The following is a 24,377-nucleotide window of genomic DNA, read 5'->3' as shown; positions in this document are numbered from 1 at the left end:
CGAATGCTTTCGATTCATCATCATAAAACACATTTTACTGCATTTTCAGGTAGATGGAAACTGAAGGGTAACATCCATCATAGATGGAGCGATTTGAGAAATCAATGTGATGCCAAATGCTTTGCTTGTGGAAGAAACGGAAGCCAGCAATCAATTCACTATCTGACTCAATATGTCTCCATGTTTTTGATTGATCGATGATCTATGATGCTAACAGTGCACACAATGAATACTTCAAGCTCCGACATAATCTAGTCATCGAGAAACAGTAATCTGTGCAGAATTTGGCACACTTATTTTTTTTATTACAATCATGACTCTGTAAACATGAGTCAAAAGCTGGAATTTAGTTTTTGTTTTTGCTTGTTTTGATTTGAAATACTAAGTTTATTCATTCACCATGCTTGTTTTTATGCAGAAATAAAAGAATTACAGTGTATAACTTTCCCAAAGTTGGCATGTAAAAAGTAGCCTACAATGAATAGAGGACCATGATTGTATTAGTTTTAAATAGGCCCAGTACAAGTCTGTACTTCACTGCAAAGTTTTTATTGTTGAAAATTTTGAGAGTTATGTGCTAAACAGAAATGTAAGAACAAAAAAAAAAAAAAGAAGCAAAAATAGTAACTCTGATCATGGCATGGAGTGTGCTCTACAGTAACATGCATGCTATCACAAGTACATCACCGATGTACTGGTACACAGCACATAGTACACGAACAAGATCTACGAAGTACAAGTGTATATGTGACGTTTACTGTCTTCCACGTTTGCAAATTTAGCCACTTGCGAAATTGTTTAGATGTCCCGATTAAAAAACAAACAAACAATAGACTCTCTAAATGTATGGGGTATACAGTATATAGATGATGACTGGCAGGGGAGGGAACGTACCGAATGTTCCACCAGAAAGGTTTGAAATGCTATTGAGGGAGGTTATAGTCCCGAGACTTATAGCCTCCTGAAATAATATTTCAAACCCTGAGGATGGAACGTCTGGTACATGTTCCCGACAACAAAAGTCATCATCTGTTATATTATATCCTGGATTAGTCAAATCATCAGCACAATGCACTTGATCGCTCGCGCAGAACCAAATTCACTGTGCGCGGGTCCTTCAAATCACACTTTCGTACGCATTACAATAATTGGTCATCTTCTTTTTCACATTGTATGGAATAGGCAAATTGCAATTGCATGAAAAATATGATCATTCAGTTGTTTGATATCATTTGTCATTTGTTATGTGAAATTGTTTCCCCATGGGAGAACATAACCAATGGGCCTCCTTTACGTGACTATATTTAGCCAATCACTAACCGGTATTTGACTCACCCATTTAATATTATATGTGACCCTGCACCTCAAAACAAACAAAAAGTCGCCAGACATGAATTTTTAGTTGAGACCACATTCTGAAAAAACAGACTTTAAGCTTTAAAATGATGTATAACTCAAATCAAATGGACTCTCCTAACCTATCTAAATATTGGAAAGAAAGCACAAACTCAGGAAAGTGTGAACTGAGAAAAGAGGCTCTGAAGTACAGTGTCTATTCAAGCGCTTAATCTTTACCAAACCGTGCTGGCTGTGCGATGAATGGGACAAAAAACAGGAAGTAAACCACCAGAGTAACAACAATGAAGGGATTATCAGATTAAACTGAAATTAAGCATCATTAACACATTCTGTCCATAATTAATGCCAACTTTCAAAGCAGTAGCACTATCCTTTCAAAAGTTATTAGAGTTGAAAGTGAAGAGTGTGGACAAGGTTTTTCAGAAATGAAAAAGGGATTCCAAAGACACACCTAATCACACTATTCTACCAAAAATGTTCGAGATAAACTGCTAAAAAAACACACGTTCCTGCCCGTTTTATGATACCAAATTTTAGCATAATGTAAAAGAAGACCCGCTCTTTCAGAAAATATGAAAAAGTCAAGTTCGGCTAGGTTGACCCATTTCACTTATTTTCAGTCCTCACGCAAAATCAGTGTGTGCGACTTTATGTTCGTTTTGAGGTGCACGGTCACATATTTTGTTCAATGTACTGGAAGTGGCACCTACTATATAGTTGTCTGGACTATAACTGTGCATACATGTACATTGTATTTAAAATGTGTATTTTCATAAGAAAAGTTTTTCCTTGACCAGCGTATCCTCAATGCAGAAATTGGATGAATCTCAGAGATGCAGATTCTGGAAAGATTATGTGGCAGGGACACGATGATTTGTGAGTATTCCAACATTTTTGCCCCCATCTCTTTTCTCTCTTTGTCTTTTTTTTTTCTCTTTCTTTCTGTCTGACTGTCTGTCTGTCTCTTTCTTTCTCTCTCTCTCTCTCTCTCTCTCTCTGTTCTTCTTAACCCATTCCATACTGAATTCTGAAATCCCCATAGACTTGTAGTACACAGGCCAACAGGTTCTCGTATGGAACGGGTTAACTCTACTGAAACATGTATAAATTAGCCATTTTGAGAGGTGCTATGTTTACTTACTGCACTCCTTACACAATAAGATGGTGTTGAAGTAAAAAAAAAATGTGAGTTTGACAAGAAGCTCAAATTTGTTTTTAGTGATCATTTGAGCAGCTTGTCAACTTAGATGCATATAGCAGGTACAGTACTTTGAACTTACAGTTTTATGTGCTGAAGATTGTGAAATAAGTACTACACAACGTATGACACATAAATTGCTGATGTCAAATGTGTTTTTCTGTCCTGCTTTAAAGGGATCGTACAGTTTTGGTTGAGACCTAATTTCACGTTTTTAACATTTTTTGGTAAGATAATGAGAAACCTCTTTTGAAATATGAAAGAGCATGTAATTCCATGAGGAATTCAAAGTTTATTTCATGAAAATTGGTTTTGAAATGGCTGAGATATCCAAAACAGAGCAATTCTAATAAGTGTGGGACCCACACTTTATTACGATCGCTTTGTTTTACTTTGTTTTTGGATGTTTCAGTCATTCCAAACCCAATTTTCATCAAATAAACTTTGAATTCCTCTTAAAATGGTATGCTCTGTACTATTTCATAGGTGTTTTCTTGGTATCTTGCAAAAAGTTAAAAGCCCAATTCTCGTCTCCACCAATGCTGTACCATCCCTTTAATTCCTGTAATCAGTATGTTCGTACTGAATTACAACACCCTAATTTCTTTGAAGAGTACTAATCCCTGTGAAGCTTGATCATTCAGCATCCATTTCTCACCATAAACAAAGAAGAGTAGCATGTGGAAAGTAATGATCGACATTAAACAAAAACAGCTAAAAACAAAATGTACGGGCTTTAGTACCTGCTCTGCAGAACTTTCTTATTCAATGAATAATATTGTGTATTGGATGTGCAAACATTGTTTTTATGTCCCAAAAACATTGCACTCTGTCTACAGGGAGTATACAGGGAGTCTCAGAGTGATTGAACGTTGTTGTGTCCAGCCCAATTGCCATTATATTTAAGCCCTCTGCTGACATTGGGATAGAACAAATCATGAGAAATTGAACTTGCTACATAGTTGTACTTCATTTTTGTAGCATGAACACTGTGCAGTATGTGGTAAACCAGACTGTGCATGCTCAGACATGCAGATTTTAACTGGTTGTGTTTTTCTTCTGAGTTCATATATATGTTTATCTGATGGTTGGCATACAATGTACTTGCACATCATCATTGTCAAGTTCTGTGCCACATGGTATGCATTTCATTTTACATAAATTTGTTTTAATTCTTTTTATGTGTGTTTTTATTTATTCAGAAGAGGAGCCAAAAACAGCTAAAAAAAACAGCTAAAGAAAAACAGCTGTATACAACCCCATAGCTTTATGTGAGGAGCAAGCCATAAAAAGGAATTATATAGTTTTGGTTGAGATTGGGATTCAGATTTTAACTTTTTACGAGAACTAGAAACCACTTATGAGATATCAAAGAGCATACCATCACTGGGGTGACAAGACCTTGTATCTGCAATTTTGGTGAAAATGACTTTTTTGGATTAATGGTCCGATAATCAGTTATGTGATGTCCTGTCCAAATCCTAGACGTTTCACCCCAAAAATGAAGGCACCACGGCATTTCAAAGTAATGTCTATCCCGTTGGATACAGTGCTTTGGCTTCCATGTTTTTTTGCTCTCCTGAACATTTGACATTTTGTAGATACGAGGTCTTGTTGCCCCAGCGACGATACAATTCTATTCAAGAGGTATGCAAAGTTATGGTAAAAATTGGATTTGAAATGGCCGAGATATCCGAAAAACAATGAGGTCCTAATAAAAGATGGACCCTGTTTTTTATTGGGATCACTTTGCTTTACCTTTTTTTCCATATTTCAAAACCCATTATTTTTATCAAATAAACTTTCATTTCCACTTAGAATTGCATGCTTTTGATATTTCCTACTCAGGGTTCTCGCCAGGAATTTCTTCACGCTTGTCGGCATTTATGCGCGCTGTTCTGGGGGTGGGTACGCGAAGCGCGGAAGCCTTCGCTAATGCTCAATACAACACAGATAAATCGCCGCTAAAATGCCACTAAATGCGACATTCTCACGGAGATGTAATGAACGTTGTGAGGGGCATATTCTCACAGAAACAGTGCAGAAACTCCATACCTTATGTTAGCGGCAGTTCCTAAATAATACCGGTAAATGAAAGAGAAGTAGGTGCCGATGGTGGAGGTTCCGATTTCTTTTAGGCCTTTCCTGTTTCACTGTTGCAATAATTAGCCGCCTCTGCATCGCAACAACGCGCGCCGTGTTGCTTTCTCGCCGTCTGCTCGACTACGTGGTAGGCCTATTGCATGCAGATGCGCGAGAAGCGATCGAGAACTTTCGGGACATCGTTGCACTTTCCTTTCTTGGTATACTGCGGTAGTTTGGCCGTGACATCAAAGAGATATCCTACAATTTTAAATGTAATGATGGTCATTATTCCGAAGGTTTGTTTAATCATAAAATGAAACGATTCATTACTGAGTACTTCGAAGGTTTGTAATCGAAAACAACAACAACACCAAAGGTCGGTACTACAGATGAATGTTCAAAATAAAACTGATTTCGTTCGAAGATTAACAAGCATTTTTTCTTTATCATTTTCCGATCAACGAACCTTCAGAAAGGAATCTATCATCTATCATCGTTATTGTTTCAGAATAAAAAACCTTCAGTATAAGAAAACACCGTTTTGGGGCCGTTGTTGTATTCCGAAATTATACTGGCAGAACATTCGAAATAACAAAACTGATTTCGTTTGGATATAAACGAATATTTTCTCCTTTATAATTTTTCTATTAACGATCATTCAGAATCAAGAATGTAGAGTATTATTTTGCCATTATTCTGTCGGAGTAACGAACCCTGAGGGTAAGAAAACTATAACCGTTTTCATTTCTTCTTTATCGTTTTCCGATTAACGATCGTTCAGAATTAAGAATCTAAAGTATTATCGTTATTCTTTCGCAGTAACGAACCTTCAGAGTAAAAGAAAACTAACAGTTTTGGGGCCGTCGTTTTATTCTGAAATTTCACTGACGGAAACGTTCGAAATAACAAAACTGATTTCGTTGTGAAATGAACGGACATTTTTTAAAATCATTTTTGGATTAACGAACCTTCAGAATAAGGAATATAGCATTGTTTTATCATTAATCTCTCGGAGTAACGAACCCTAAGAGTAAGAAAAGTGCAACTGTTTTTTTGGGCAGTTGTTTTATTCCAAATTTCACTGGCAAAACGTTCGAAATGACGCACTGATTTCGTTTTGAAATTTACGGACATTTTTCTTTATTCAATTTTCGGTTAACGAACCTTCAGAATAAAGAATCTACAATTTATTATTTCATCATTACTACTTCTGTCGGAATAACAGACCCTTATAGAGTACGAAAACACGCTGTTTTGTGCCGTCGTTTTATTCCGAAATTTCACTGACAGAAACGTTCGAAATAACAAAACTGATTTCGTTGTGAAATGAACGGACATTTTTTCTTAATCATTTTTTTTTTTTGATTAACGAACCTTCAGAAGAAGGAATCTAGCATTATTTTTTCATTAATCTGTCGGAGTAACGAACCCTCAGAGTAAGAAAACTGCAACCGTTTGGGGGCAGTCGTTTTATTCCAAAATTTCACTGGCAAAACGTTTGAAGTGACGCACTGATTTCGTTTTGAAATTTACGGACATTTTTCTTTATTCAATTTTCGGTTAACGAACCTTCAGAATAAAGAATCTACAATTTATTATTTCATCATAACTACTTCTGTCGGAATAACAGACCCTTAGAGTACGAAAACACGCTGTTTTGTGCCGTCGTTTTATTCCGAAATTTCACTTGCAGAACGTTCGAAATAACAAAACTGATTTCGTCGTGAAATGAACGGACATTTTTTCTTAATCATTTTTGGATTAACGAACCTTCAGAATAAAGAATCTAGCATCATTTTATCATTAATCTGTCGGAGTAACGAAAAAAAAAAATGAACCTTGGTGGCGATAACTGATGCTGGTGTAGAGAAAAACAAAGACAGCTCGCTCTAAAGATGCTTCCTTCTTTCAGTTTATTTTCTCCCCAGTCATTCTTATCGTTCTCCTCCCATGAACCCCTGCCATGCACGGACGATGAACAAAACAAAATGTTACCGATGCTGCAATGAAAAAAAAAAAAAAAAAAAGAAAGAAACACGTCCTCGAAGCAAATTATCTACACTTTTCAAGTTGAAAAACATTGATGTTCGTAATGAGGAATAAAAAAAAAAAAGCACGACCTCAAGCAGTGGGGAAACTTGATATCATGGCTTGTGGAAATTTCCACGAAAGCCAGGTGTCAGATAAAGAATGTCGCGCGTACTGCCACCTTGCTTCAGTAGTCGTAAACAGCGTGTACATAGCATGTAAACCAACTGGGAATATTGATGAATGATCAGCCATTTATTTTCTGTCCATGAAGGCCCCCTAACCCACCTTTTAACAAACCAACCCAGAAGCACGTGGAGCATTACGTACGTTGAACTTGAAAGACCATCATGACAGAATTACTATAAATTTCGGCCCGGAGAAGGAAAATGGAATATTCACAAATGACGTTTACAAATCCATGGAAATTGAAAAGGCTAAAATGGAACGCATAACCCACTGAAACTACCAAAACCTAAATAACAATTTGCATTTGCTTACTCCATCGCACGTTCTTTTTTCTTTTCTTTTTTTAAACGAAAAATGGAGTTACATGTAATTTTCTCTCTGCGGCAATGCTTTGAACGCATCTAATTTTGCATCATTGCCGATGGCCAGCTTCCTAAAGAATTGATACGAATCCTTTCAAATATACGAAACAAAGTCTTAAAATCCTGGATCCTGGCGGTGAATTTCGATGGTATTATAAATCCTGCTCACTATCAAAATTTAATCATCAATAGTTCCTTGCGCCATTTTACCAACCAACTGTAACTGTTCCTGAAAATTTCATCCTAATCTGTTCCCAAATTTTGACTTATTTTGCGAATAGAGAGACAGACAGGCAGACAAACTAACAAACAAACCAAAGCAGCCAAAAAAAAAAAAAAAAATACAACCTTTGGCGGAGGGGGGCATGCATTTCATATCGTTTGTTTTTGCGTAACCCGACAGCAAGCGTGACAACAAGCGAGCACGTGTCAGCCTTCCTCAGCCTCCTTCGGCCTCCGACCCTCTCTTTCCGTCCTCTCTCTCCCTCTCACAATACACTGTACCGTTGTACACGCAGGCAGTGGCCGGCTGGGTGCTTGTGCATGTGTGTGTGGATCCCAAATCAGAGCGCATGTGAGTGAGCAAGTGTGTGATGTGGTGTGTATCAGCTAGTACGTCGCTCTGTTGTGTTGAGCCGCGTTGTTGTGATAAATTTTTGCGCTTGTATTATAAGTATGTAAACTGCTGCTGCTTTCAACATCTAGCATCTTTTCTAGCCAGATAATAAAGACTGAAAAAGGCGAGAAATTGGTCCGAACTTAGCTCGTCAAGCAAGTTACCCTTGTCGGCAAGTTCACGCGTGGTGTTACCCTTGTCGGCAAGTTTTACCCTTGTCGGCAATTGCTTCTTCAAACCGCACGCTTGTCGGGGCCGACAAGGGTGATATACGCTGGCGAGATCCCTGATAGGTTGTGGTTTCTAGTTATCATCCATAGAGTTAAAATCTGAATTTTACTTTTTAGCCAAAATTATATCATCCCTTTAAAAGCTATTTTATAGCGAGAAGGTCAAAATGTTTGTACAATTGGATACCTGTTGCTCATTATCCTTTGTGTTTGTGTGTGTATGTGTGTGTGAGTGAGTGTGTGGCCAATCTCTGATTATTAAACAAATGATGCATTTTTTTATGCATTTTTTGCAGTCTTTTGCACTTATCTGACCAACTTCATACTTAGGAAGAAAACTTTGGGGCATTTCTGTCATATTAGAGTCTTCGTATCACTGACAGTTGATAGGCTCTTCCACCTGTCAAGAATGTTGCAGTAGGCTGAAATGAACAGTGTAATTCTAGAAATGCTAAGCCAGGCAAAATGAGAGAAAAAAAAACATGAACAACACCCATGAATCTTTTATGTCCTTCCATCTCCGACTGAAATGATCAAATTCAGATCAGCTCCGGATGGGGAACACGAAGCCAGGGTGCCAAAGAAGATCCTCAAATGCAAAGCCATCTCACGCGAAGTCAACTTCTCCTCCATCGAGCCCATGCATCAATTCCGCCTTGAACAGAGGGTGCTATTCAAAGGACGCTGTTTAGAAGGTGAGTGTCCTCTTTGGGAAGTTTGTGAAGGAAAATTCAATTCAATTCAATTCAGTTCAATTCAATTCGATTTGATTTGATTTGATTTGATTTAATTTAATTTAATTCAATTCAATTCAATTCAATTCAATTCAATTCAATTCAATTCAATTCAATTCAGTTCAATTCAATTCAATTCAATTCAATTCAATTCAATTCAATTCAATTCAGTTCATATTTATTTCATTCAAACAAATAAAAAAAAAAATCCAGACAAAGGCACAGATAATATACTTTATTAGCCATATATTTCGCGAGTCTAAATTTTTGCGAATCGGAAATCCCGACGATTTCTCAAGTGGTTAAATTCGCGATCGCGGAGTCCTATACTGAACGGAGAAGTGTACATGTGTATGTCACATTCACATTGGGATCAGAGTCAATATTTTTGCATGTCTTTAATTTTGCAAATAGCACCTGACTGGCAAAATTCACAAAAATAAAATCCTTGCGAAATATTTGGCGTATACAGTTAATTCAAATTGACAACATAAATGTAATAGATTGTGGAGACAGCAAGAAAAATGAAGTGTTTTTAATCAGCTGCCACCATACCAAAATCATGCACTATTTAAGTCAACTTTAAGTCGAACAAATACATACATGATAGTTTTGAATGCATAGTCAATTAAACATCTCCTTTGCTGATTTGCTATCATGTAGGAAGCTGAATTGCTATCATGTAGGAAGCTGAATTGTATGTGATGAAAAAATGGTATATTTTGCTATTTTCAGTGAGCGGAGTGTAGAGTAGATGCCACAGGACAAAAATAACTTCATATCTAGTGTAGATGACTGAATCTCAAAGGTCAGATATCCCTTTGCAAACATCACACAATTTTGCATGGTTGAAGAAATGTCTCCCAACATTGTTGAAATCTTCAAGTTTATACACCTCAGAGTTTAAACAGAACAAAAGAAAAAAAAAACACCAACAACCGCATATATTGTATCACACAAGAATACACTCCCCTTTTGTACTGAAAATAACATCTTGATATTTTTTTCTGGGGTCAAAATAAACTCACTGGAAATCTATGGTATCGTTTCTCTGTCTGTCTGATAGCGGGATGCTAGTTTTCAGGCAAAGCACAAATTCAGGTCAGGCTCTTTTGTAATAGCTTCATGTATATTACAGTAGCTTGTGTTTTTTTTTTTTTTCAGACCCTTTTCAGACCCTGTAATTATGCCTCCGCCACGAAGTGGTGCCGGAGGCATTATGTTTTCGGGTTGTCCGTCCGTCCGTACGTACGTCCGTACGTACGTCCGTACGTCTGTACGTCCGTACGTCCGTACGTCCGTACGTCCGTCCGCTTTCGTTTACGCGATAACTTGAGTAATATTTACTGGAATTTTACCAAACTTGGTCCAAGTATGAAGTATGATGGGGCAACGATTTGATAAGATTTTGGGTGAAATCGGCTAAAGGTCAAAGGTCAAAGGTCAAGGTCAAATCATGAAATTGTATCCGTTTACGCGATAACTCAAGACTGTATGGAGCAAATTTCACCAAACTTTGTTGGAGGATGATGTATGATGGGACAATTACTTGATTAGTTTTTCAGTGAAATCGAACAGAGGTCAAAGGTCAAAGATCAAGGTCAAATCCTAAAATTTATCTGTTTATGTGATAACTCAAAACTGGATGAAGCAGCTTTCACCAAACTTGGTCCAAGGATGATGTATGATATGACAATTAGTTGAGTAGATTCAAGTGACATTGACAAGAGGTCAAAGGTCAAAAGGTCAAGGTCAAATGCTAAAAATGTTGCTATTTCCCCCATATCTATGCAATGCCCGCAGTTATTTTCTTGAAACTTAGTGTAGACATGTACTACTGCGTAAGGATTCTCCAGAGAGAGTTTCATGTCATAAGGTCAAAGGTCAAAAGGTCAAAGGTTAGGTGAAAATGTTGCAATATCACTTTTCTCGCAAATGGTTCAATGTATCTTCATGGAACATGGTACATATGCATGTACTGACTGGCAGGGATTATCTAGGGAATTTAGGGGTCATGGGTCAATAGTCAGGGGTTCAAAGGTCAAGGTCAACTCAAAATGTTACTACTGTATTTCCCTCATACATGTATACTAGTATATGCAATGATTGCATTATTAGTTTTAAAAGTGTTTAATATAATATGTACATATGTATTACTTGATGGAGATTCTCTTGGAAATTTCCAGCCAGAAGGTCAAAGGTCAAAGGTTAAGGGTCAAAGGTCAGGTTTAAATGAAAAAAAAATATATTTTGTACTGTAATTACACTCTTTCTTCATACCTTGAAAATTATACTCAATGCATAAACTTATAATAAGGTCGGTCAGAAGTCAAGTAAAAATTTTCAATTCCCCAAATATGTGTACCTGCACTCTTTAATAGACAATTATAGCAAACCCAGTTCGTGGAAAGTGAACATTCAAGATATTTCTGACAAACCTGTTATTTCGATATTTTGCCACTTATGTGAAACTGTCATCACACATTGTCAAGACATTGTACTATACACCTATTGGGAGAATCATGCATTATGGCGGAGGCATCAGTCGCCGTAGCGACATTTCTAGTTTGTAAAATACAGTCAAACCTGCCTTAGCGGCCACCTGTCTATAGCGGCCACCTGTCTATAGCGGCCACCTGTCTACAGCGGCCACTGTAAAATCCCCCCCGAGAGAAAAGCCCTGTTAAAGGACAAGTCCACCTTCATATACATAAGGATTGAGAGAATGCAGCAATATTTATAGTGGAACACATCAGTGAAAGTTTGAGGAAAATTGGACAATCCGTTCAAAAGTTACGAATATTTTAAGTATCTGCGCAGTCACTGCTGGAAGAGAAGACTACTACAGTGTATGATGTCACATGCGTACAACTATATAAGGAAAATAAAAAGAGAATTTTACAAAACTTTACTTTTTGAATAAAGTGCACAGTTCTTCGACTTGCTACTGACGTATGTTAAGGGTAATATTATTCCCCCTGCCTTTTGAAAGAGAGAAGTTGAGTGTTCTTTTGTTATGCTAGAAAAATGGAAATGTGTTTAATTTTCTTTATTCTTTCTTTATATCGTTGTACTCATGTGACATCACAAACTATAGTAGTCTTTTCATCCAGCCGTGGCTGAGCAGAAGCTTCAAAAATTCATAACTTTTTAACGGATTGTCCGATTTTGCTCAAACTCTCACTGATGTGTTCTACCTGCATTCACTCAACTCACATGTCTATGAAGGTGAACTTGTCCTTTCAAGACCCTGTGTATAGCGGCCACCTGTCTAACGCGGCCAGCGGCCACAAATTTTGTTTCCCTCGGCAGATTTTAACATGTCTATAGCGGCCACAGAGCCGGTAATTCAGCATGTTTTTCTGATTTGTGGCCGTGCCAGTCATTCGTGGGCAACGTTAAGTGATCGCCACCGCTGCATTCCTAAATTCAGTCATAATAATGCACTAGTGTTATTGCTGTCTTCACGACTGTACACATGCTACTGTGCAACAATTTCATAAACACCGGCATGGTTCAATGCATGAAACACACGTGTGCATACGTACGCATGTACATGTACATTAAGTACTTTATACAACGATGATACATGTACATGGTATAGGCAATGCACACAAAGCTGGATAACCTGTCTATAGCGGCCACCTGTCTATAACGGCCACTCTTTTCGTTTCCCTTGGGTGGCCGCTATAGACAGGTTTGACTGTATCTCAAATGACATCAGAACTGAAACCCTAAATCGAGTCAACAAGCTTAAATTTACTGTCAGCGGCAAGAGCATCAGGAATATTATTGAGAACTTTGATTTAATTGGCATTGCATTCTTCAATTCCCCACCTCTCAACAACGATATTAATATGCTGATATTCACAAATGGATGAGATTGGGACGCATTTAAATGCCATTTATTAAAGGTCAAAAAAGAAGGGTGCTGCATAGCAACACCTATTCAAGTATCTGTCAAACCAATTTGACCATACTCAAGAAGCAGGCAATTTGCTTCAACATGTTGCATTCTTCAATGTCAAACCAGATTAAATCTTGTTTGTTGGATCTGTTTTATGAGATATTTTTGTCCATCTTGCTGCATGCAATTTAATGGAGAAAGGTGTATAGTAAATAGGCCTGTATGACCTCAGAACTGTGTTGGAGCATTCATGTTGGAGCATTCATGCCCGTAAGATTCGATATCTCAGCTTTGGCATTGAGTCTTGCCTGCGGTGCCAGGAAGATGGAAAGGAGCTGAAGTGGTTGTGTAGATGCTTTGTGGAGCTTAATGCATCATCTGGGTAGTACGTGAGCAGAGAATATGCTTGCGGGGCTTCGGTGGAGTAGTCGCTAGGGGGGCAATACATCAATTAGTGCTCTTGATTTCAAAGCAATTCAGCCCAAAATTTGAGAGAGAGAATGCCACGGCACCTCTGCTAGAGCTACTGTACGTGATGGAAGAGAATGGGGCTGCTCGAGAATTAGGGATTGTTAGAGAAGTCACGCAAATGGATTCCTCCAGGGTTTTTATGCCTAGGATTGCCTGATCTTTGCCCATCGTGCTTTTTGTGTGCACTGCATTATCATGAAGGGTACTGGTATGTTGTATCCCATCATGCTTTTAATACTGAAAAAAGTTATGGAAAACACTTGATTCCATTGTAAAGTTTTCACCATATTGGATGAGTCAGAGAATTATTTTGAATAGAATAAGCAGTTCAAGATATGATGTTTTTGGTATAGTACCAATGTGTTATTAGGGTAAAAAAATAATAAAAAAGATCATAATTATCATAATAAAATTAGTGTGAGTTGTAATGTAGTGCCCATGGCTTTGTTTTGTGGGCATTTACAATGTACCAACACGTTTACTGTGGAGACTACATATATTCATGCACAAATTTTGTGATTTTGGTGTTTCTAGCTTGCTTTAAATTGTAGCAAGTTCTGCCTGTGTTTTCAATAACATTTGCCATTATGCAGGGTGGTACATTTTAACTTTCATTTACAGCTTGCTCGGTCAGGCAAGCATATTTTTGAATTGTTGCAGAACATGTGCCTGAACATTAATTTTACTTACCCAAAAAGAAAGACCAAAAATATAAGAAAATTATATAGGAAATCCCTTTTAAGTCAAGGGCTTAATAACACACAATCATTTGAATAAATCTATGACCATAGATTCTGTAGTAGAGACATTCTACCTTTGGCCTGTTGCAGAACTTTCCTTGCTCAGAAATTTATAACATTTCATGTGGATGATGGCAGATGAAATCTCAGTCCAGTTCAATATATCATTGGAAAAGGCTTACACTAGAAATTGGGGTCATGTTCATATCAAATGCTGAATATCTGTAATTCTGGTTTGATTGACCTACATTTAAAATGGAGGGGGAGCCATATCCCTTATCTGTTGTTCATAATATCAAATTGCACAGTATGACTTTGCTGCATTTTCTTTCATTTATTTGAGCTGCCAGCCCTGAGTTAAGTGGCTTAAGAAGTTTTTTGTTTTGTTTTGAGCATGAGCATGAGCGTGAGCGGTCAGAAAGTGTTCAAACTAATGTAGAGTTTGTAATTAGGAAACACTGCCAATCATGTTTTGTTGTGTCAGTGTTGAACAACAGTGCATAGTGACTACACCTTGAAAGTACCAAGAGCACATTGTATACTTGTAGACCATTCACCTGCTTGTGTGACAAGACATGTATACTCCATTACTGTAAAAGTGGAAATTTTCGCGGTGTTGAAATTTTCACGCATTTCGCGCAACCAGAAACTAGCGCGAATATAAAAACACGCGAAAATTTTTGCTTGCCATATGTTTCAGTAGTTGATATCTTGATTCCGCGGAATTGTAAACACGCGAAACTCTTCTAATCCCGCTGAGCGCGAAGAATTAGTCGCGTGAAAATATCCACTTTTACAGTATCAGAAAATTGCTGTACTGTACATTGTACCTTCCCTTCTGTCAGAGAGTCTTACAAGGAGAGGCTGATGAAGGCCTCTGACAAACTAACAACTACCGGCATCTATTAATTCAAGTGTATGGACTTCCCTTGGGCCTTTTTCATGTCAAAGATGTTTGCAATTACTGAAAGTTGCAGTATTGCAGTAACCATGGCAACAAATGCTCACAGCTGATCAGCTGTGACCTTACTGCTTTTTATAGCTACGTTTAAGCACTGACTGTTTATCAGTTGGATACATTTTTTGTTAGAAGTTGTTTTTCCTCCTTTTTCAGTGACTTGTTCTTTCCCTGATTGATACAAATCTGTACATTGTAAACACATTTCATGCAGGGAAAACTCGGCTACGACTAGCAACATTGAACATACTCAGAAAGAGGAGTATACTCTTTAGAAATACAATTAGCAAGGTTAAGCCCAAAATTCATAAAAGAATTTATTTGTTTGCTTCCTGATGCAGTGCATGTACTATGTTTTTAAGTTTGTAGAGTAGAGGTACTGAGTATCCTTTTTGCAAGTGAGACTTACGACAAAATGTGAATGTGATTGTTCAGCGCTTGACTCTGGTAGCATTAGCACCATACTCTTGATGCAATGGTATTTCATTTGTTTTGTAAAATGAACAATTCCAGCTTTTGAGCTGCATGTTCTTGTTTTATTAGGTGATCCGAGTATCCTTCGGATCACCTTCTGTATCTGTACGGATTCTTTTTCCTTCTTTATTTCTGGACAAAATTTGTGTATCGATTAGCTCAAAAAGTCCTCTTCCTATCAATGTCAAAATCATACCATGTACGTATCATGTCCCAAAGACGACGGGTCAAGTAAAATCGTAGTGATCAGTCGACCGTGACGTCACTATGACGTCATTATATGAAAACACATTTTCAATCATATCTCATTAATGGAATGGAATTTTTCAATGAAATTTACGTCACGTAAATTTCAATTCAAGGGAATTCTACTCATGTTTTCAAAATTCATCGCATCGTTAAAACGTGCGTGTATGCGCGCGTTGAAATATTTGTATGCTCAAATCGCGCTCAAATTTTTTTTGCATACGTTTCAGACCATTTGGAGCATTTTTTGAAAAATTGAAAAAATCGGACGGACGCGTACGCGCGCGCACATATACGCACGCACAGCTCATATACAATAGAAATTTCCCGTTTTTTCACTTTGATCTGATGTCTGAAATGTCAAGGAATATTTCTACCAAGTTTCAAGTCAATCCGACTCAATATGACGTCATACAGGCCCGTCAAAGTTGAAAATCCGCGCACGCGTCAATGGCGATATGCAGTGCAACTATGCCAAAAAACCGCCAATTTTCAATCCGATTTTACTCGTCAGGATGGACGGTGACCCCCCATTTTCTTTACATATTCTGAAAGCTGATGAGTTGTATGTCATTTCATGGGTTGACGATGCTGAAAAAATGATTAAAAGATATCAGATTTCTTAATAAAATAAAAAAATTAAATTTTCAAAATGACGTCATCAAATTTCAAGTTCACTCGAGCGTATCTCACTTATCCTTTGTTAATTTTCTCCCAGATTTCAGTATGTTGTAGCTTATTTAATGTTCTTTTAAAAGTTTAATTACAAAATTTTGACTGGATGACGTTATCACCTCGTAAAAACGGATTGAAAGTAATGTTGTCAAATTTTACCAGTTTACGTGTTATCTCTATGGGAGTGCAGTTTTTCTTGGAATGAAAATTGACATGACTACCTTTATCGAGCACTAGCTCACTTACACTAAGGTGAATTTCTCCCAGATTTTAATATGTTGTAGCTGAGACCTTGGGCTATCGGAAATGTGTCCTCAATTTTTTCATACGATGTCGGGATCACATTAAAAAACTTGGTTGAAATTAAAGCTTATCTTCGATGTATTGAGATTTTCTTTCTTTCTGCAACTTTCTTTGCAATAAGTCAAGAAAAACAGCCCCTATCACCCCCAAATTTTGCACATGTTTAGTTCATGCCATGTACATTATTTCATAAAATAACAACTTCTTGATCAGACACCATCTTCGATATGTAAATTGGGGTCAAAGGTCATAAATGTTTCATCCTGTATCTTGGTGAATACACGTTCTATCTCTCCCATATTTTGCACACGTAAAGACCATGTTACAAGAATCATTTCACAAAATAACTACTTTTTGCTCAGATGCCATCTTGTCTGTGCAAAGTGGGGTCAAATGTCATATGTACTTCTTTCTCTATCTTTCTTATGACGTGTTATCTCTATGGGAGTGCAGTTTTTTCTGCAAATGAAAATTGACATGACTATCTTTTTCGAGCACTAGCTCACTTATGCTTCCGTGAATTTCTCCCTGATTTTAATATGTTGTAGCTGAGACTTTGCACTATCATTACTGTACACATTGTTTTTTCATACGATGTCGGGATCACGTTAAAAAACTTGGTTGAAATTAAAGCTTATCTTCGATGTATTGAGATTTTCTTTCTTTCTGCAACTTTCTTTGCAATAACTCAAGAAAAACAGCCCCTATCACCCCCATATTTTGCACATGTTTAGTTCATGTCACGTACATTATTTCATAAAATAACAACTACTTGATCGGACACCATCTTGGGTATGTAAATTAGGGTCAAAGGTCATAAATGTTTCATCCTGTATCTTGTTAAATACATGTCCTATCTTTCCCATATTTTGCACACGCAAAGACCATGTTACAAGGATCATTTCACGAAATCACCACTTTTTGCTCAGATACCATCTTGGCTGTGGAAAGTGGGGTCAAAGGTCAAATATACTTCATTCTGTATCTTCGTTAGTGTATACGGAATTCGGTACCAAAGATGGCAGGTCTGACTCCCTTTTCTAAATGAGAATCCAAACATCACACGGCAAATATCCCCTAAACGCAGATGAAACATTTATGGCCATGCCTATTGGGATCAGGATTTGAATCGTTGATTTCCAAATAGATCGGATCACCTAATTTGTCAGTGTTGACAAATTCCGAGTCTAGTTGTGAATAAACCTATACCAATGAATTGAATTGAATTGAATTGTACTGTAGATCTCAGCTGGAGTTGTGTGTGTTGTGTCATTATTCTGTTTATTGTGAATAAATCTATCTGTATATTGAATTGAATTGAATTGAATTGAATTGAATTGAATTGAATTGAATTGAATTGAATTGAATTGAATTGAATTGTAGATCTCAGCTGGAGTTGTGTTTGTTGTGTCATTATTCCATCTATACCAGGGACTTCAAATGGACATTGTTTATACAGCACTAGCGCTTTCTGTGCAAAGCAGCACTGGAGCTTTCTGTGCCAAACAGCTACCACTGGGGCCTTCTGTGCCAATCAGCACTTTACAGTGCTGACACAAAGGGTTAACCCTTGCAGTGCCGGGGACTTTGGATAGTGTGTACAGCACAATGGGGTTTCGCTATATCCTTCTGTTTCTTAACCGATACACCCCCCCCCCCCCCCCGAAAACAAAAAAAAAGAAAAAGAAAAATTGGAGCGGTAGTGTACAACAATGTATGTGTAGTGATATTATTATCCTGTTGATGACAAGTCCTTTAGTATACTTGGGCAAGTGTCTAGATGGGAAATGCGTGTTGTAGCAAAATCAAACCGTCCTCAACGGGTTAAGATGCTTCTGTGATATACGTGTACAAATTTAGTTTGTTATCTTTCATGTGTGAGTCCTGAAGTCCTGTGAGTAGAAGGTACTTGATTGAATTCCTTTGGGAAGCAAGAATATAAAATACATAGAAGTGATTGGTGAAAGAGATAATACATACACGTACAACGTACGTATGTATTCCCTGCATGTCAAAAGGGCACGTGAGCGGAGATCCCGTAATTTCTCAAATTGATGAGGTGACGGTATCGCACGCTCCTGGAATTTGGAGTGCGAGTCTGGTGTTGCTTTTGTCCGCCCATTCTGATTTGCGGGAAAATTATCTATCAGGGTGCTGTTGACAACACCATGCACTGTAATTTGCCTCTCTGCCTGTTATTCTGTCCTATTTTTACAAGGGAAATCTCCTTTTGATATTGGAGGAAATTGTGTGTGCACAGCAGAATTGAGCCAGAGGAATGACAGTAAAGATTAAACCTCTAGGAGGAATAGGATGTGTAGGTATGCCAATAGGCAGATCTTTCTTTCTTTTTTTTCCCCCTTTTTTTGAGGACCTGCTAACAAGCTTGCTCTTTATCAGCATTCCAAACTCTGCATGTGAAAACTTAAAGGAGAATGAAACCCATGTGAAAACTGAAATGAGGGAATACAGCAATAGTAGAACACATCAACAAACTTTGAGGAAATCAGACAATCCAGTAAAAAAAGTTGGGAATTTTGAACTTTTGGTGCAGCCATTGCTGGATGAGAAAAAAAAAAACAAAAACAAAAACAAAAACAAAAACAAAAACAAAAACAAAAAACTTTGTGACTTCAAGTGATAAGTACAGCAATTAACATGTTTTCACTTTTGTAGCATAATGAATGGCACTTGACTTTCCTCTTACAGAGAGCGGGGGAATGATTTTGCCCTTAGCATGTGTTGGTAAACAAGTCAAGGGAATGTGCATGTTTTATTAAAAAGAAAAATTTTGTTGAGTTCTGTTTGTAAACATTTTCTTGAAAATATATTACATGCATGTACATATCATGTGACGTCAAAGAAAAAAATCATTCTCATAATGATTACATGGTTATCACAAATGTACTTTTAATGCATGTATCTTTGTTCTATAAATGAAGTTAAAGGGACTGTACAGTACTAGTTGAGGTGGGGATTCATGTTTTGAACATTCCTAAGTGAGATAATGAAAAGCCTCTTATGAAATATGAAAGAGCATGTAATTTTAAGAAGGATTCAACATTTATTTGATGATAATTGGTTTTCAAATGGCTGAGATATAATCCAAAAAATGCTAATAATAAAAGGCGACATGCCACAACTTTATTAGGATCTCTTTGTTTCACCTTGTTTTTGGATATCTCAGCCATTTCAAAACCGATTTTCATCGAATAAACTTTTGATACCCCTTAGAACTGCATGCTCTTTGACATCTCATAGAGTGATTTCTGAATATCTCACAAAACGTTAAAAGCTATTAATCCTCACCTCGACCAGAAGTGTACACACCCTTTAAGATAGAAGGTAAAAAGGATTATGAATTTATGTAATTTCATAGCTCACATGATTTATACTAGCTCTTCAGGAGATTTCTTTGTCATCTCAGCCTCGCTAAAATGATACAATATGAATGATATACTGTATACTTGTTGTAGTTGAACAGTGGGGAAAAAAACACACTTCTGATACATCTCTACCTTTGGAGAATGCTCAGTGAAAAATCAGTATAAAGTGGGCATTGTCTGAACATTGGTTCATGTCTCCAGTTTCAAGACCTAGATCCTGCATTCTAAAAGGGGAAGTATGTTCCTGCTTCCACCGTGAAAGTGGAGGATTCAGTTTTAGGTATCATGTTACCAATGGAAGGGCACTTGCACTGTGAGGGAGAATGGTAGAACCACCTGTTGGCGGTGCCCACAATATTATTTACACTACAGCTGAAAACGGCTGTGCTCTCGATTAAACCCTTATTAACCCGTTGAAGACGAGTCCCGAGTATAATCAGGCAAGTGTCGATGGGATATGTGTGTTGTAGAGAAACCAGCCTGTCCTCTATGGGTTAAAAGTGAAAAATGGACATTTGGTGTCTCATCAAATGTTCCATGGAGTTTTAGGAAAGCTTCCACTATTTTGATGCTGTGGTGGCACTCCTACCCTCCCCCCCCCCCCCATTTCTGTAAAAGATGGTGACTAGAATATGATTTTTTTTTCTTGAATAAATATGAAAACCGTAAATAACTCTGCATAGGAAAATACAGAATGGTAATATTTGTGCATGATATTAACATATTTACAGCAGAGTCATGTTAATATAACTTGCAATTCTTTGTGAAAATGTGACAGGGGCAAAATTATAGGCACAAGGTATAATGATGAATCTACAAGCTATGGCAGTGATTCCGAAGCCCCGTTCCCAAATTATGTTTTTGGAGAGCATCTAATGGGGCTCTTTTCCCATGTGTGTGACTCAAGTGCCTTGCAAACAGTGCTGGTCCATGCATAGTATGTCTCAGGTTGACGGCAGAATGGATGCTAGTGTCTTCAGCATTCTCCATTTGCAAATACAGGGGAGAAAAATGAAAGTATGAAAAATGAATAAAAACAAGAAAGTTGCCAAAAGATCTGGTATATATATGCAATGTGTGTGCACTCTTTTTATCCCACTTTCTAACAAATTTGAATCTTTGCATGCTAGCTATCAGATCATGTATTGGCAGTATTAAGCTTTGTAGTGATTACATGGGTTTTGCTTCTGTCAAGAGATGCTAATATATACATTTGAATAAGTACATACTCGTGTACATGTACATGTAGATGTTCAGGAATCCCTGAAAAGAGAAAGGAAAAATAAAGGGGGAAATTAAAGAAAGTTTTGTGGAAGAAAATATAAGTGTTCACAAAGTTTCTCTTTTGAGCACACAAATTTAAGAAAAGCCCTCCAAATTACATTATTTAAAATGACTTTTAAAACAAATTGAGAGATTTATAATAAGTCTACCATTGTTGATACTCTCTCACAATGCCTACCCAGTTTGTTTGAAAGAAAAAAGACTTTTCTCACCTCTAAAGTATTCAGTTCATAAAAACACTCAGTACAGATGGCACTCAATGGGGATTGTGTGTGAATTGAACTCTGAGGCTGTTCCCTTCTCCACCACCATTCAGCAATGAAGATTAGACTGCCTTTCCTTCATTCACTCCTCCCTTGGAATTTTAGTATCTCAGCTGAAGTTTTGCTTTACATAGGAATGACAGAAGTTGTGCTCAAAATATTTAAGTATGTTATACTGTACGAACGTGTTGCACTGACAGAAAGAGACAAAAAGTACCCCATACTTGGATAGGAGCTTCAGAAAAGAACCTGCCAATGAAATCCCCTGCCAGACCATTAATTCATCAGGAAGGATACTGTTGCTGCAAGGAAGACAGAATTTACATCACATGAACTGTAAGCTGAACCAGCAACTTCTGCAAAAGATGCTCGGTGAATGATTGCATAGTCGTGAGGGCAAAGAATCGTAACCAGATTTAGGAAAATGTGTCAATCCGGGACGAGGTAGGCCCTTTCACGTATTCTCCTGCATGTGCAGAGAGGAAGTATCAGTAGATTTTAATTAGTGTGAACAGCATTCCGTGTCACGGCTGTTGAAAGCTGGAGATATTGCATGTCTTGCTTTCATTTTTAAGTTTTCCTTGCAACTCTATCAAGGGCTCTTTCCTCGGCCGTTCCCTTGAGATTGAAGATGTGGAATTGAGTCCTGTTCATTAGCATGCAAGCCATGCTATAGAATCTCTCCATGAGAGTGAAAATCCGCCCATGATTCAAGTTGGCTTTAATTGTGTAAAATCAGACAGGCAGAACTCTGAAAGTCTCTAGGCTACAAGTGGAAGTAAAAAAAAAAAGGGGGAAAGAAAGTAGAATTCTTCAGTCTTTAATATCCACTTTTTGTGAGCAGTGATTTCAGTTACAGTTGCATTGAATGCCAATACTTAAACTGATAATGTCGGTGCAGCACGAGTCTCACGTATGCTTGCAACCCTGTATTTCATCTTTGTCAGCTGAGAACCAGAAAGGTGCTATCACATTCTAAGTTCTTTGAACGTAAATGAAAACGACACAATCAGTTTTCATGAAATAAAAGAGCATTTAATCCATAAGTAGGTAGGTTTATAAATAAGCATTGTTCCAAATATCAGGTAAAATAGCACCCTTTTGGTTTTAATTTTTAGCATTCTACTGAAAATGAAAATAATCTATAAAAATTGACACCATAATGTAGAGGAGATCAAGCTCTACAATATGACACCAATAATTCAATATCCCCACCCCCCCCCCCCGAAAAAAAAAAAAAATGGCAATAACGTCCTTCTGGTTCCATTACAAAAAGTGCGGTGACATCCTCCATAGGAAACGAGCGTTTTTATTTTAAATGCACTGCGCAGAGTGCACAGTCAGGTATAGGACATTTATACGGACTCTCGACTTTACGAACTCATACCTCCCAGAATATGTCTTTTTGCTTAAGTGCACACTGGTTTTTATGAAAATCTAGATTTCAAGCTTGCTCTACATACCTCATTTGTAGAGTTTTCTGAAAATTTTACATCGGTACCTTTCGAGTTGAAAATTAGGTGTCATTTCTCACTCAAATGCAATCAGCTCTACGACAACACGCAATTTTACATTGACGGCGCGGTGTGCCAACTGTGAGCCTGAAGGCCATTTTGGGAGGGTTATTTTACTGCCATACCTGTTGTATTGATATGTACAATGCACCTGCCTAGTATTAAAGTTGCAGCAAATACTCACATGTATTCATACTGAGTTTGGAGGAATTTCATGAACTTTGCCATCGGTACCTTTTCAATATTCATAAATCATGTCAGTTTAGCCCCGAGTGAATAACCCACCAGTATGTTCATACACTAAAGCCATAGCGTGCTTCTCACTTGAATACGCTACGCTGATTGGCTAAATGTCATTGACCTTACGAGGTCGCATCAGGTCAACACGTGATCGTGACTTAGCGCGTATTCAACTTTGTGACGTGACAATAGGTGCACGCGTCTTTATTACTATTTAGATTTCATTAATACATCAATAGCTCAAGGTAGCATTTGCGGCGCGTGATTGCATCATGAATATGTATTATTCTTTAACGCTCAACACACTGTGATAGGTGGTATGCAAATGACGGATCTACGTCATAGCTCATTATCTGTTTGTCAACGTTCGCGTGTAGACTTTTGTCATGCTCAGCCAACATTTTACCCCCTCCCTTAATAATGTGTCATCTTTAAGATTGCACAGATACTCTGAAATTGACAGAAACATAAAAGAAACTCTTTAGAGGCTCTTTAGAAGCTCTTGAGAATCTGACAGCACATACTTCGTGTAAAGATTGAATTAATCTGTTCAAAGTAGAACCCATCTTGTCTGCTTAGCGATGCTTCAGATCACATTATTTCTCCTTTTCCTTGTGGCAGCCCGAGACCCGCATTCATGATTAACTTTAATCCTCTGCTTCTAAAGTTTCTGACAAATTAAATGTTCCCTCTACAGAACCTCTCTTTGTCACCACATTCCCTGGAGCTTTATATCTACTTATGATAGTCATTGTACAGCTAACAAAGCCTAATGGTGTGACTCTTCTTCAGCCTTTCCTCAGAAGCTGCAGGCAAAAATTTGTCGAGTGCTTCTTAGAATTGAGAAATGTGATGAGGTGTCTTCAGTAATGGATGTTGCTCTTGGCCTACTTTTCTGATTCAAGGTTTCTTTTCATTTAACAAAGTAGTTTAGGGGCATTGTTTTTATTTTCTCTTTTTTCATTTTGAGAGTGAACTTTTGTCTTGTTTTGTTACATTGGATTTCTCCTACTTTGCTTTATCTACCAAAGATATGAAATTCACTTCATTTATTGTCGATAAAATGGAACTCTTCTTTCATTTTCTTTGTGAACTTTTGTCTTGTTTTGTTACAG

General features: G+C 37.5%; 1 protein-coding gene across 1 annotated transcript in view; it reads left to right on the top strand.

The window, feature by feature from the left end:
- The window catches only part of LOC140238845 (retinal rod rhodopsin-sensitive cGMP 3',5'-cyclic phosphodiesterase subunit delta-like), a 65,675-nt gene that overhangs the window by 23,003 nt on the left and 18,295 nt on the right, over nucleotides 1–24,377 (top strand). Inside the window, exons 2-3 of the mRNA XM_072318740.1 lie at nucleotides 2,173–2,235; nucleotides 8,611–8,762. Of these exons, the coding sequence (XP_072174841.1) occupies nucleotides 2,173–2,235; nucleotides 8,611–8,762 (215 nt within the window). The remainder of the gene's footprint in view (nucleotides 1–2,172; nucleotides 2,236–8,610; nucleotides 8,763–24,377) is intronic.

The sequence above is a fragment of the Diadema setosum genome, chromosome 15 (assembly GCF_964275005.1).
Source record: "Diadema setosum chromosome 15, eeDiaSeto1, whole genome shotgun sequence".
In the NCBI taxonomy this organism is placed as follows: domain Eukaryota; kingdom Metazoa; phylum Echinodermata; class Echinoidea; order Diadematoida; family Diadematidae; genus Diadema; species Diadema setosum.
This window is presented reverse-complemented; position numbering and strand designations above follow the sequence as displayed.